The sequence below is a fragment of the Suricata suricatta genome, chromosome 13 (assembly GCF_006229205.1).
Source record: "Suricata suricatta isolate VVHF042 chromosome 13, meerkat_22Aug2017_6uvM2_HiC, whole genome shotgun sequence".
In the NCBI taxonomy this organism is placed as follows: domain Eukaryota; kingdom Metazoa; phylum Chordata; class Mammalia; order Carnivora; family Herpestidae; genus Suricata; species Suricata suricatta.
The window spans coordinates 2,674,808-2,689,559 of record NC_043712.1 but is presented as its reverse complement, the minus strand read 5'-3'; the positions used below and the strand labels follow the sequence as shown (position 1 = coordinate 2,689,559).

Here is a 14,752-nt window from a genome sequence, read left to right as displayed (position 1 = left end):
AGGGGCAGGCCGACACGGTGGCACTGCCTCGTGAGAACCCCCGAGCCCCCAGAAAACTGCAGGCTGCCGGAGAAGACAGCGTTTGCAGGGAAGGGGAGGACGGGTCTGTGGGAAGTTCTCGGTGAGGGATGCGGGAACCACACCCCGAGGGTCTTCAGGAATGACGGCACGGCCTCGGACGCATCAGCCACAGACGAGCTGACTTTCAAACTACCAGGGTGTAGGTGTGCCCTACGTCCTTTCTGGAAGGAGTCAGGTATAATCCCACAATCCTTTTTGTCTCTTCTGAGACTAGGAGGATGACTTTGAGATCCTTTAGCACATCTTCCGAAGGGGCAGTGGAGGCGCGGGGAGAAGAAAGGGGTCCCCAAAGGAACGCAGGACAACCGGGACCAGCCGTGGGCTCCAGGCGGCCTGCGCTGACCCTCCAGCGGGGGCAGGACTGGGTCACCGGGCGCTACCCACTTACTTGCCATCCGACAGGTTGATGCCCCTAAAGAGGGGGTAGTCCTCGGGCCCCGGTTTCCCCGTGTGGTCCTCATAGAGGAAGACCGGAGAGCGGCCCATTTCCAGGCCGATCTGCTGGATGCCCTGCTCGTTGTAGATGGAGACCAGGAAGGCCTGGCTGCCTTTCTTGGCTTTCACAGTGGTTAGGATGGAGAAATCCTCAGGAAATGAAGACGCTGGAACAGGAGACAGAGGAAAGAAGGCCGTCAGGAAGCCCTTGGCTGCACGCGGCTGCGGCTCTACAAACAAACGGGCCCAGGGACCTGGTAACTTCTGATGCACACGGTGGTGCACAGCCCATCTGCTGCACAGCTGCCCCTTGATCGCACTGTTCCTGCAGCCCTTCCCTATCACATGACCAAGCCTGTCCTCTTTGAAGCTCAGTTCAAATGCAAACTTGATTGCTCCTTCCAGCTGTGAGCCTTCAATATCATCTCCTGAGCTCCCAATACATCTGTGTATAAATCCTCGTCAGAACCTCCTAGAATGTCAGCTTCCTCCGAGCAGAGACTGTTCCAGATGCATCTTTATACCCTCCATGGTGCCTAAAGTGACCTAGAGACTGTGTCTCATTCAGAGCCTTCAGGAGGCAAGGAGGGGGAGACAGAGCAGGGGAAGGAAGGCAAGGGGTGTGGACCATACTTTTTGTCGTCTCCTGGGTTGATTCAACCCAAATTTTTGAAAAAAGAAAGAAAGTAAAACCCTGTATGTTTATGGCAGGAACTACTCTTGACAACTCAGGACGGAAACAACACAAGGTCACTGACAGCCACGTGGCGGCCGAGTGCGCACAGGCCTGCTCTGTGCGGCGGATACCTCCCGCGCATGCGCCCTTCTCCGGCCACGACAGTGACAGAGGCAGCAATTCTGGGGCGTGGAGGGAGTGTGGCGGGTCCTGACACGGGGGGCCACACAGACATGCTCCCCAGAACGGGCCAGAAGGAGCAGCACCCTGAGGAGTGTGGGCACCTGCACCCTGACCAAGCAGGGTGAGAGGCACCACACAGGGCTGTGGACCGGGCTTGCGGGCCTGGATGAGGAGGGACTCTGTCACCAGATCATTCCCTGGGGCGGCAACGAGGTCCAGCAGCTGCCCCCGGGCCCCGTGGAGCAGCAGAGCTGGGCCTGGGCCGCTTGCAGAAGCTGGTCGTGAGCGTCCCCTGCTGACGGGAGAGCAGGCCGCCACCTCTGCTTGGCTCCCTGGAGCAGAGAGCCGCAGGGTGCCGTGCTGGGGCCCGAGGGGACCAGGCCAAGGGCATCTGAAGATTCCGGGCTGGGGGGGGAGGGGGCGGGGGAAGAAAACCGCCTGCTGCAGCCCCGTCCCTCCACAGGACCCAGGGTGCGGAGATCCGGCCGGGGCAAGCCGGCCAGTGACACCAGCAAGCCCCCAACGGCAGCTCCGAGAGGTGGGTGAGGTCCCGAGGCAGAGGCAGAGGGCAGGTGAAATGTCCCCCCCGCCCTGAGCCCCCGACACAGAGAGAGGCTCCCAGCCCCGGGGATCGGGCACGTGTGCCAATGAGCCGAGTGCTGGGTTCTGTCTGCCGGGCTCAGGCCTGGGCCTCCCTCGCCCAGGGGTGCCGCTCAGCACGCGCCGGGCAGCAGTGGCAGCGTGGCCCCCTAACTGGGCCGGCCGGCTTCCCCGAGGGGCCAACTCACACTGCCCTTCCACCCGGACAGGAAGCCTTGGGAAGGGGGGTGCTGAGGCTGCCCCGTCATTCGGCCACCGTCACACGGCCACTGTCTCCATGCTGTCCCTCCAGATATGAGATGTGAGGGGACGCAGAGGCTGGACTGCCATGCCGGCCCCAGGGGAAGACCCCCTGCAGGACCCTGTGGCCCCACTGGGTCCCTGGGGGTGGATGGGCACCAAGGGCCCCGCGCAGTGGTTGACCTGAGGCACCTCGGAGGCGGCTGCCCAGTTGTGGTGCCTCCCTTTCATCTCAAGGGTCACCTGCCCACCCCCCCCCCCGACCCGAGAGGACCTGGGCCACACAGCCGTCGGCCCATCCCAAACTCAGAGAATGGGGAACCCAAGGGCTCCCCTTCCCCGCGTGGCCCACGGGCTCTCTGGCTCATGAAGACGCCGGCCCAGCATCTGGACGGCCGTGCGAGCCGACCCAGCTCAGAGGGCCTGGCAGACAAGTCACGTCTGACACGCGTCTCTCTGCTGGGAAGCAATGGCTCCGTCACCCTGGAGACGCCAGCCGGACGCCTGCACGCTCCACGACCCCCCGCTGTCTGGGCCGTCGGGGGGACGGTGTCCCTGCCCTGCTCTTCCTGCTCCATTTCTCAGCCACAGGTGACAGGTGGCTTCGGCCAGAGGCCCAGTGACTTCCTTTAAGTCATTTCCTGTCCACTCTGCTGAGGCCCAAGGGCACTGGGGCAGTCTGGGTATACAGTAGGAGTCTAATAAGGGCATCACTATTAAACTCAATGCTGGTGCACCACCAGCTCCTGGACAGGGTGTTCTGTGGGACAGGGCTGACCCAGGGTCCCAGGCCCACCTGGAGGGAAGGTCTGGGGTGAAGATAAAGGGGCTGAGGGGACATTGGGACCTCCCATCCCTGCTTCAGATCTGGAGCATGAAGGGGGTCACAGTGGCCCCAAGGACACCAGGTGGAGGACAAAATGGAGAGAGGGCCCCAATCCACGGCATGAGAACAGAGGAGGAGGCCAGTGACCACGGGGAAGCAGTGTGGATATGGCCGAGCTGATTCTGTGGATGACAGCCTCTGTCACCAGGGCCCTGGGGTGGGTGCCCGTCCAGGAAGTTGGGATAGCCTGATGGGACTCACTGGTCTCCTGTGTTTGCGGAGGACCATGATGGGGTCTCCAGGGCCTCAGGCCTGTCCTCCCTTGACAGGGGTGGGGGCCCAGACAAGCAGTGCTGCGCTCTCCGGCTCACCCCCCAGCGCGTCACAGTCCTGGGCTCTGCCTTACTCCATACAGACTGCTTACATGGTGTCAGCGCCACCCGGTGCCAACTGCCGGGAGAGGTCCCTGCTTGCCGTCCGGGTCCCGCTGACCTCAGGACCCAGACCTCCAGGTCCAAGCGAGACGAGGAGGACCTCTCAGAATCAGGGAGGAGTTTCTGTCCTGCAAGCAGGTGCACCGGACCGCCCTGCTGCACCTCTGGAAGGGGGGTGCTCCTGCTGCAGGGCCCCCCACGGCGCCCTGGCTCCCCAGAGAAGCCTGCGCTTTGAAAGATCCGTACGAAGCTGCAGAATAAATGAGCGAGCAAGGCGGGGCCGCGGGCTACCCCTCGTCTGGCCCGCGCTGGGGGAGAATCCCCACAAGGGTCCCGAAGACCCACTGAGCCTCAGCCACACCTTGCGAAGGGGCCGCTGCACCCAGAGGGCACAGGTCGCCGCTCCAGACAAGTCCGGGGGTCTCCTTCTCATGGAAATAAGTCACCTGGACGTTGACCTCCCTTTGCTCTATGACACATTTAAAACCGTGCACTTGGTCACCGGCCCACATGGCCTGCCGAAAGCCACACCGCCCCCCGCCGGGAAGAGCAGCGTCACAGCGGGAAGGATGTCTGACATCAGGCTCGCCCAGGGGCTCTGCGAGAGAAGGGACACGGCCGTGCGGTCCTCACGTCCAAGGCCACGGCCGCAGACACGGCCCTGGGAGGGCGCCCTGGGGCGGCCGTGGCGGACTGGGGGCCTGGCAGGCGCAGTGGCTCCACACCGGGGGGTTTGAGAAGGGACCCCAGGGAAACGCCGGTTCAAGTCAGCCCAAGGCCGTCCCAGCTCTGCTTGGCTCCTCCAGCTAGCTGCCACCAGAGGACCCTGTCAGAGCATTTAAACTCTGAGTGTGTGATCAAGTCACTAATTGGAGAGCGTAGGGAAAACAAGGGCTTAAAAAATACGCCCTGTCTCACTGGTGACTTCATACCAGATCTCCGATAATTAGTCTGTATTCAGAGGGCCGTGGGATTTCTCTGACGTCACGTAAGGAAAGAAGTCCAGGAGAGTCTGTCGTGCGGGAGACCCTGAGCCGGACATCGGGGGTCAGACGGACCGCAGGCTACCTCCCAGGCAGGACACCTTGCTCCCCCAGGGAGGCCTTACATGGGGACAGCGCCGCGCGGCTGCCAGGGCCTGGGGAAGCCCCCCCGACATGGAGCCTTTCTCTGGTCCCAGCCCCCAGGGGACGTGGGGCAGGATGTAGGCAGCCTCTGGGTGAAGACGAGCGTGAGGGTGATTCTGAGACAGGCTCAGCCCCAAAGGAGCAGAAGTGCTCCCGGGATGCGGCCGTCTGCGGTGGGGCGGAGGGGACCCTGACCCAGAGGTGGGCTCCCGGGGATTCTGGAGGGGACCCAGTGCCCCAGATGACCTCGGTGACCCAAGTACCTTCTTGTAAAAGGCCGACCCAGCCTCTCTCAGGGACAGCCTCCTAACGGCCCAGGGATTAAAGGCCGGCAGGGTCACAGGGGCACAGGGGCAGACAGCAGCCCCTGCAAGGACGTGTCCCCGGGGACACGCAGCGAGGACGCGGGAGCACAGAGACCCCGCCACTTATAAGAAGGCTGCCCAGGGTCAGGGTCCCAGCCAGGTCACCAAAAGGATGATGTGCAGTCTTGTAATAAGTACAGAGCGTCCCCGGACGGGTGCCGCAGCCCCTGTCGGATCTGGAGCACGAAAGCTCATTTAGGCAGGGGGAGAGCTGTCTACCCACGGCCAGAGAGCCCAGGGGTGAACTCACTCGGGGCCAGGGAGGGGGTGTCACGCAGTGTCCACAGCCAGGCGACAGGGTCGCCGTGGACGCCACATCAGCATCACTCCCCACACCGGGCACGTCATTAAAAGCAGAGACCTGGCGCTTGGCAATGGCTTCTCATTAAAAGCCTGCACCCTCTCGCTGGGAGCCGTGGCGCTAGGTCTGTTCATCTCTCAATGTCACTGCCCCCGATTAAGCTGCCGGCTGCGTGTCCGTCCTTTCCCACGACCCTGGTCTCTCTTCACCTCGTCCCCGGAGCACCGTCCACCCGGGTAGCACACGGGGTCCTGGCGCCTGTCTACAGCTGGAGGGGCACCTGCGTGGGGTCGGGAGGGGATACACGAGGCCTCACGCCCCTCCTTCCCCCCATTCAGAGGTGGGGGTGACGGCTGCTGGGGTTGTCACTACAATGAGATCAAACCGGCCGTGTCAGAAGAGCTTCCTGGAAAATTAAGTGTGTTTCTCCCACCACGTGGGGCTCCTGCCCTGCGCCCTGGCGGGAGGGGGCAGGAGGCCATGGCGTCCACCAGAACACACACGCCCACCACCCCCCCAGCCTCCACCCTCCACCTGGGACACACACACACACACACACACACACACACACACACGCACGCGTGCGAGTCTCTTACCAGGGTACAGCTGCTTGGTAGGTGCACTGAGCTGGGCATCTTTGGTGACTCTGTAAGCGACATCTGGGCCTTTGGACGATCTCCGTGTTGCACAAAAACCTGTTGTCTTTGTTATTCCATCAGGCAAGTTGTGGAAATCTAGAACCTTCAGGAGATCTGCTGGCTGAGCTGAAATGGTAAAGGAAGGGAGGTGTGGGGTGAGACAGGCGGGGAAGGAGCAGCCCAGGGCACACCCGCCTTCCCAGGGGCTCCCAGAGGGCTGAGCTCAGACAGCAAGTGCCAGGGGGCACGGAACCCTGCCGGCCCCGCTCCCCCAGCTGCAGGCAGGCCCGCCGACACCAGCCCCCCGCCCCGCGGCGGGACCGGCCCACCCGCAAGCTGCGAGCGGCCCTTACGGGACAGACTGACAGCAGGTGGATCTTGCTGTCCAGCTCTGGCACCTGTGCGTCCCATGTGACCAGGGCAAGCACCACAGGGTGCATCCCTGCCGTCGCCCAATTACCACGTGATTCTCCCATAACCGTTTACAACCAAGATGGCATTTCCGTTTGCCCCAGAAGACCCGTGCCTACAGGACAGAGCAGCACCAAGGACAAGGGAGAAGCAGGCCCCTGCCTCCCTTCCAGAAAGTTCCTGACCCTCCGGGGGGGCTCCTGCCCCTCCAGGGCAGCAGGGCCTGAGGGCCTCCCGACCCCAGCAGGGCCTCCCTGTGCCCCCGGCTCCCTCCTTCACGTGGGGAAGGGCAGGGACCTCTAGGCTGTGGGACCCCCGGCTGTCCACACACCTGCCCCAGGCAAAGGCACCTTCGGGAAGCTCAGCTCACGTCACTGCAAACATGAGGCCCCGGAGTCCCGGCAGAGAAGATAAACTCCACTTAGAGTCAGAAGGAAAAACTAAACTCCCGTCCGGCCCACACGAGTCCCCTGGGACGGCAGGGGGCCGGCCCTCTGGGGGCCCAGCTGCCTCCGCCATGACACTTCGCTGCGGGCAAAAGGCGATCCTAGCCCAACACCCCCAGACCCCCAGGACCCTGTGGGTGTCCTTGATCGTGTAAAAATCCCTTTGGAGACTTCCTCTGCCCCCACCCCCCAAGATATGCGGCAGCGGTCACACTCCAGGCATGTGACTCCTGACAGGCATCTGGAGGCCCCGGGTTTGCGAGAACCGTGATGCCCGACCTTCTCCCAACAGCGGCGGCCCCTCGGGCCCCGGAAACCTTGGTCGCAAATCCCCCGGAGGCCTGCGCTGTCCCTGAGCCCCTCCCGACTGGACAGCGTATAATCAGCCGCTTCTCAGGACCCCAGGCCGCTCCTTCTGCCCTCGGGTCCTGTCCCTGAGCTTTAATAAAACCGCCTTTTGGCACCGAAGACCTTTCAAGAATTCTTTCTTGGCTGCAGGCTCTGAGCCCCAATATTTTCCACGTCACAGCCGGTGATGCCCTGGGGTTAGGGGAGCCCAGTGCCAGCACCTGCCTGTGGGGGTGGAATGGGGGGGTGGCCCCGCCCCCCCCACCAGGCCAATCAGGACACAGCACCAGCCTGTCCCAGATGGTTGGTGCCCTGGTGGACCAGAGGCTGGTCCATCCTGGGCCTTTTCCTTTGGGAAGGAGGCATCCTCTCCTCCCGGCCAGCCCCGCACGGTGGGGCCCATGAACCAGGGGCTGCAGGCTGCCCTCTCCCAGGGGTGAGGGGAGGGCCGGCGAAGGCAGAGACAGATGCCTGCCATGAGGCTTGTGCTCCTGAATCAAGCTGTGCCTGAAGAAGGATCATCTACGTGAGACAATACATCTGTCCCTATGTTCCTAGCAACGTGGGCTGGACTCTGACGCCGGCTGCTAGGGTCTCAGCCCCCACTGCCGGGGGCACCAGCGGGACTCAGGCAGGCTTGTCCCGGATCCCGGCCTCCTCCGAGATTCAGTTCACCAGCTCACCAGCCTTCCTCCGCGAAGGGCTTCCCACAGGCCTGAGGCTGCGCAAGAGGAAAGTCCTGCTTTCCTAACAAGGGGGGAGGTTTGGACCCCCAGCATCGGTTCCCCCTTCCCCCGTCCCAGGAACCCCACAGCCAGCTGCCTCGCTGGGAGCTGAGCACAACCCTCGGGGCGCAGGGGGCCCCCGAAGGCCGGGCAGCCGCAGTGCTTGTCCAGCGAGGCCCTGACCGAGGGAGGCCCTGTGCCCGGGAGGGCAGGCCTGGGAGGGGCGTGTCCAGGGCAGTGGCAGATACAGAGGGCGTCCTGCGGGCTGGGACGAGGGGACAGCAGCCGGGCCAGGCTCCCAGGACACCAAGGCCTTGAGGGAAAGCAGCTGCTTTCCTCCAGCACGAAGAGTCCCCGCCTGCACCCCCTGCGAGGCACCGGGTCACCCGGATCCCAGACCTCTGCCCCTGGGGCCATTTGGCCACAGACCTCTGTGGCTGTGACCGTGGACACACGAGGAGGGGCCGAGGAAGGGACAGCACGGGGGCCCAGGACACTCTTGTCCTGCCAGGACCCAGTGCCCACGCAGCACGGTCACCCCCTTGCACAACGGCGGCGGCCCCTCTGGAGCTCCAGGCACCAACAGGCACACCCACAGCCCTCGCTGGACGCCTGTCCACTTGACATCGGGCTCAGGTGCCAGCGGAGCCCAGGCCTGGGCTCGGGCCACGGGCAGAGACGCCGGGGCCGGCCGCCCGCACACCTGCCGTGGAGAACAGTGCGCAGCACCGGGGCCAGCGCGGAAGGCGGCCAGGGGAGGGCCGAGACCCGGCTGGGCTTCCAGGGCCCCCATCCCAACGGCTGCTGATGCTCTTCCCAGATGGGCAGCTTGCAAACCTGTTTTCTCCATTGCTGCTGGGAGAGAAGCTGGGATTGAGCTGGTTTCCAGAAGCCTCCGGGACATGTTTATAGGCCTCGCTAAACAAGTTGAAAAGGCCGCCAGACCATCCAGGCCCCACACCACCCCTCCCGCCAGCCAGGGGCTGCCTCTGCCAGAGCTGAAACAGAAATACTTGTACATTTTGGTGTGGGGAGGCCCGGGAGGCCTCTGGCTGGAGAGGACTCTCGTGGACTTTCCTTCCCATCAACACAGGAGCTTCCCCGCCGAGAGGCTGCTTCTCAAGAAAGCAAGGTCCTCGTTTCCTCTGTGGGGTGAGAACGCCACCAGGAAGCAGTGCCGGCTCTGGGGACAGGTGCCCATGGGTCTGAGTCCCGCATCGCCCCCCAGGGAGAAGGTCCTGAGGCCCCCGCCTCGCTGAGACCAGGGAGAGGACTTCTGCCAGCAAAGGCTGCCCCTGGCACATTCCCTGGACAACCAGCGAGCCCTTCCCACTCCTCCCTCCTCAACGGCCCATCGGGCCTCACCCCTGGGCATCTCAGCACCCGGTGGAGACAGAGAGGGAACTGGCTGTGTGGCCTCCACACCCTCCCAGGGCCCACTCAGCTGCTGAGACCACCAGTATGCAAACCAGGCCACCACCACATCACTGAGACCACGCCGCCCTCGCCGCCCTCGGGCCACTGTGCGCTGGGAGCAGCGGGAACCCGCGCCCCGCTCAGGCTCTGCGGAGCCCAGGGTACGGAAAACAGCATGCGGCGGACTCCTGGGCAGTAAGGCGCAGTGGGCAAATGAGGTCCTAGCACCCAGAGGGTTGAGCCATAGGCCCCACGTGCCCAAAAGGCAGCGCGAGGACCCTGGATAGAAATGTGACCGCGTGACCTACCGACGAGCCAACGCAGAAGTGAATGACCCAGATCAGGACACAGAGGCCCCAAGGACACGTCTTATAATTGGCCAGCTAACTAGTCAACCAGTGCGGCCACCAACCAAATGGGGACAAGCTCTGCACTTTCCAGTCACTTGGAAAGCCAACTGCCCAGCGCCTCTGGGGACCCAGAACCGGGGTGCTCCCTGCCACCAGGGGCTCCTCCCCCCGCCCCACTGCACACCGCAGGGCATGCGACGCCAAGCTGGCCAGCCTTGGGGAGGGGGCGCACGGCACTCCCGGAGAGCTCGCCAGTGCCGTCCCGTCCACCTGCCAGATGCCCAGGCCCCGGGTCCCTTCCCAGGTACCAGGCTCCCACCAGACCCCAGGTGTGGGGTGACATGGGCGGGGCCATCACAGCACCTTTATCTCATCGGAAGGTGACCATCAGTTCTGTCCCCCACAGTGATGGGCCCCATCGGCCCTGGGCTCGGGGACCTCCGAGGACGTGTGCTGATCTGGGCTGCTCTGTCTCTGTCCTGTGCTCACCTGCACAGCCCCTGTCCGCCCACCTGCCTTCACTGGTGGCCCTCCTGTGACACATGCATGGTAACTGAAGACCCCAGGCTCCAGAGAGCACTGCTGGGAGAAGAGAGGGACCCACACCTTCAGCACCCTGGTGGGGCAGAGACAGCCCTGCCTGAAGGGACTCCATCCACGTGCTGGGACCCCAGGGCCCCCCCCCAGCCCTAGAACGCCACGGCTCTTCCCCCGAAGGCCACAGCCCAGCATTTCCAGCACCAGCCCTCTCGACAGAGCGGGGCCACATCCCAGCAGGTGCCTTGGGCTGCGAGCAGAGTCCAAGGGGCCGAGCCGAGCGACGGGCACTCTGCACGCTCGAATCAGCACCGTTACCGCCAGCAGAAGACGTAGAGTTCTCTAAACAACCGCCAAGGTTTGTATGTCCAACATGCTCAGAACTGCCTTAATTTTAGAGCTAGGAGGAGTCATAAATAAGTGGGGGGCCTGCACCCTGGATTCTGACGGCGGGGACGTGGGAAGGGGGGAGCGACCATCCCCAGGGGCCCCAGCAGGCTGGCACCCAGCCATCCGCAGCTTCTGATCCATGCCAGGCCCGAAGCTGCTCCCGCTCAGCACCGGCAGGGGCCCCTGGGAGCTCGTGAGGCGGGCCCTGAATCACGGCGCGTCTGCCTCCCGTGTGCAGTGACCTCGCTGCTCCCGGAGAGGCGCCCTTCTGTGATGGCAGGTGCGTCACAGCCGTGTGGCGTCTGTCTACTCTCCTGGGCTGCAAACCTGGGGAGGAGCCCTGTACCCTCCCCGCCCAATGCCCAGCAGACTCAGCTCTGAGGGCTCCACCTGCCCCGGGTCGGCAGCGTCCTGAACGGTCACCTGGGGAAGTAGACCTGTCCTCCCTCTGTCCTTACTAGTTCCCTGCTATGCTTCCGGGAAGCAAGACGGACAAGGGACATCAGCCAGCGAGGAGGGGTGGGCGGAGCCAGAGCCGAGGCCCCTCCCCCCAGCCCTCCGTGGCCCCATCAGGAGGGTCAGCCCAGCAGGTTGAAAAACAAACAGCCTTCGGAGGCTCGGACAGAAATTCCTCTTCAGTGACCAAACCATGAGAACAAAGCAAACAGGCAGGGGTGGAAGTGTGCTCAGACCATCTCCACGCCCTCCCCCTCCTGCACCCGGGGCTGTCAGCCGGCGGAGACCAGGAGCCCGCATCCGCCGGGCACAGGCCAGGCTCGCCGCCGCACAGGGAAGACGGGTGCCTTGTCCCTGAAACCACCCCCGTGACACCCCTTGGGGGCTCCGGTCACCGAGAACTCCTCGGCGGACGGCCGGGCCCAGTGCTGCCCAGGAGGCCCGGCTCTCACCGGCCGCCACCCCTTCAAGGCCACGGCGTTGCACGGAGCGCCCCACCACGGTCCCTGAGGGAGAGAGGCCTGGGGGCGTGCAGCGTGTGGCATGACCGCCCTGCTCGGGCCCCCGGGGACCCGCCACGTGGCCTTAGCAGCCCTGGGCCCCAACTCAGGCAGTTCTGTGGCTACAGGGGCTGGATTGGAGCCTGTCTCTGCCCGCCCTGCCCTGTGGGGGCTGACTGTCGCCATCCCTCACCCCCCCAGACCCCATCTCCCCTCCAACATCCCTGACCACCTGCCAGAGCCCTCGAAGCTCAGTGACACAGTCTGTCTGCTGCTTCAGGCCCCTCGTTGGGTTTCTAAGCAGGAGTTCAGGGTGTGGCCCAGCCTCAGCTTCACAGTGCGGGACATGTGACTTTGTGGCGTGGGACACGTGACTTCACGGCATGGGACATGTGACTTCGTGGCAGGGGACATGTGACCTCGTGGCAGGGGACACGTGACCTCGTGGCAGGGGACACGTGACTTCGTGGTGCGGGACACATGACTTCGTGGCAGGGGACACATGATTTCATGGTGTGGGACACGTGACTTCGTGGCAGGGGACATGTGACTTCGTGGCAGGGGACACGTGACTTCGTGGCAGGGGACACGTGTGACTGTGCAGCATCTGTCTCCTTGGCCACGTGGTCAAGACAGGCCCGCCTGATGCCACCTCCCCAGGGGCCTCGGGATTAGGGTTCAGTGAGGGTGGCTGTGGTCCCAGCCCCCGCCCCCCGACCACAAGCCCCACTGCCCTGGGGAAAGTGGCTTCCATCCAGGAACATCCTGTCACCATCTGCGAAAGGGAAGGGACACGGCGAGGGCTGGCCAGCACCGGGACGGAGGCAGGCAGGGGTCTGGGGCGCGGCCCGAGGTGGAACCGCTGGACAGGACAGGGCCCCTGCCCCCTGCCCCCCACAGCCGCCCCCACAGCGCGCAGGGAGGAAGGCGGGGACCGTGGGGCACAGGACGTGCTCCCTGGCAGTGCTCCCTCCACGAGCAAACAGGAGGGCCCAGAGATGGGGAGCGGGACGGCCCCATCCTGCCCCTCGCTGTGACCTCACAGCTGCAGGTCAAGGATGAAGGGTAGTTGTGGTGGGGGAGGGGGCAGCACGAGCTAAGAACTCATCAGAACTGAAAGCCGGAAGGCATTCCAGAGCAGCAGGGAGCAGAGGGGGCCTGGAGCGCGTCACGGGCCGGTCAGCAGGCCAGGGCCACGGTGCGGGGGCCGCCCCGCACAGACCACCCAGTCCTCACTCAAGCAGGATGCCTGAGCCCGCACGCCCCACCCGTCCTGCTGGGGGGAAGCTGACGTCCCTCATCTGTCCTCCCGGGGCCAGAAGCCCTCCGGGCCGCAGCTCAGCCTGGGGAAAAGCCGGCTTTCAGGGGCCTTCCTGAACCACACTCAGCGCCGGCTCCTTCGAGGGGGCCTGGCCAGTCCTTTCCTCCCAGCAGATGCCCATGGCATTCCGTCCACGCAGCGCTTGTGGACCCAGAGGGGCATGAGTCCTGTTGGATCGCTCGGGCAGTCATTGGGGGCCGTCCAGCTGCCCAGCAATGCCAGGACGTGGGGGTTCCACGAGGGGCGATGCGGCCAGGATGCAAACAGGTTCTAGAAGGCCACGGGCAGCAGCGGGTGGAGAGGCAGGCACGGCCTCACTGAGCTGAGACCAGCTCATATCCCTTCCTCAAAAGGCCTCCCAACAGGGCTCACACCGAGGCTGCACACACTGAGGTCAGGGTCGGGGAGGGGGGCAGCCGAGGCCCTGAACACCCACTGTGCGCCCACTTACCCCGGGGAGGGGGGCAGCCGAGGCCCTGAACACCCACTGTGCGCCTAAGCACTCCCCACTTAGGAACGCAGTGTTGCTAAGGACGGGCCACAGTGGGAGGTGGTCCCCGGTTGGCCCCCAGAGCGGTGGGACTGGTCTGACGCTCACTCCCCAGGCCATGACCCCCACCTTCCACCTGTCACTGTAGCTGACCCGAGGGTCTGGACACCCGCCCCCCCCACATCACTCCACGCGGTGGCCGAAGGCTGGCCAGGCGTCCTCACCAGGTGCGAACATGTATGCGCCATCTCCCAGGCTGACAGCACCTGCGTGCAGTCCATCCTGGTGGCCCTCCCCACCAGAAGATAACCCTGGACACACACACACACACACACACACACTCACACACACTCATTCGCAGACACATATACTCACTCTCACACAGTGGCACACTCACATACACGCCCCCCCCCCGAAGCAATCCAGATGCCCAACAGGACTCCCACGAGCCACGGCTGGCGGCTCAGAGCAGCAGGAAGGAGCCCTGCAGGGGCGTGGACGGAGGGGGACATCCCGTGAAGGCTGGCATTAGCCCCACGGGCCTGCAGGGGCCACACGTGGAGGCCACACAGGGCACGCCCAGGGACAGGAATCTTCCAGCGGCCTGAGCAAGGGGCAGACTTGCCTCCTCCTCTCTGTCGCCCCTGCCCTCCGTCTGGCTTTCCAGAAACAAGGGGCATCTGTGCATCTCTCCTGCGGTCCCACGAAGAGCTGGGAACAGAATGGAGCTGGACGTGAACCCGCGGCCCACGGTGGGGATGGCGCGGGGCAGGGGTGGCAGCCCACACGCTGCCAGCAGGAGCCGGGGCAGGAGCTGGCGCGAGGGGCACCAGATGATGAACCCTCACTTCCTCGGAGGCGATCACCTTGGGGATGGCGCCAAGTGCCAGATCCCAGCGCCAGGCTGGCCGTGTTCACCGCCGAAGGCTTTGCTCGGCCCCACCTGCTCCAGGCGGCCCAGAGGGCGGGCGGGCTGCCACAGGGCCAGCTGGGGTCACACCAGCAGGGGCCCGCTGCCTCGCGGCCGCACCCACACCCCACACCCCGAGCAGCGCTCAGGGTGCCGAGAGCACGGGGAGGGCAGCCGCCGCGCAGACCCGCACCGGCTCCAGACCAGACCCACCCAGGCTCCGCCTGGACCAGCGCGCCGCGGTCACTGGGGCGCGGGGCCCGGGGCTGCGGGCGCTCCATTCGCTCGGCGACGCGCCCTCTGAGGCCTGTGGAGCACACGTGGGGGGCCTGCACCATCTCTGCACTAACCCTCCCAATGTCCCAGATCCCGGGGGTGAGGCCAGGGCGGCACCGGCCTGGGCATTTCTGGGGTGCAGGGCTTCCTGCGCATGTGCCGGACACGGAGCAGGGCCTGCGGGACTCGGAACTAAATCCACGGCCCAGCGCATCCGGGAGGTATGAGCACGCTCCGGCCCCAGTGGCGGCTCTGTTGGCCCGAGCCTCA

General features: G+C 64.8%; 1 protein-coding gene across 1 annotated transcript in view; it reads right to left on the bottom strand.

The window, feature by feature from the left end:
- Nucleotides 1-8,629, bottom strand: part of COL5A1 (collagen type V alpha 1 chain) — a 102,864-nt gene extending 94,235 nt beyond the window's left edge. Inside the window, exons 1-3 of the mRNA XM_029921036.1 lie at nt 8,362-8,629; nt 5,865-6,032; nt 470-683 (exon numbers count right to left, since the gene is read on the bottom strand). Coding sequence (XP_029776896.1) covers nt 470-683; nt 5,865-6,032; nt 8,362-8,629 — 650 coding nt within the window. The remainder of the gene's footprint in view (nt 1-469; nt 684-5,864; nt 6,033-8,361) is intronic.
- Nucleotides 8,630-14,752: the final 6,123 nt, after the last annotated feature.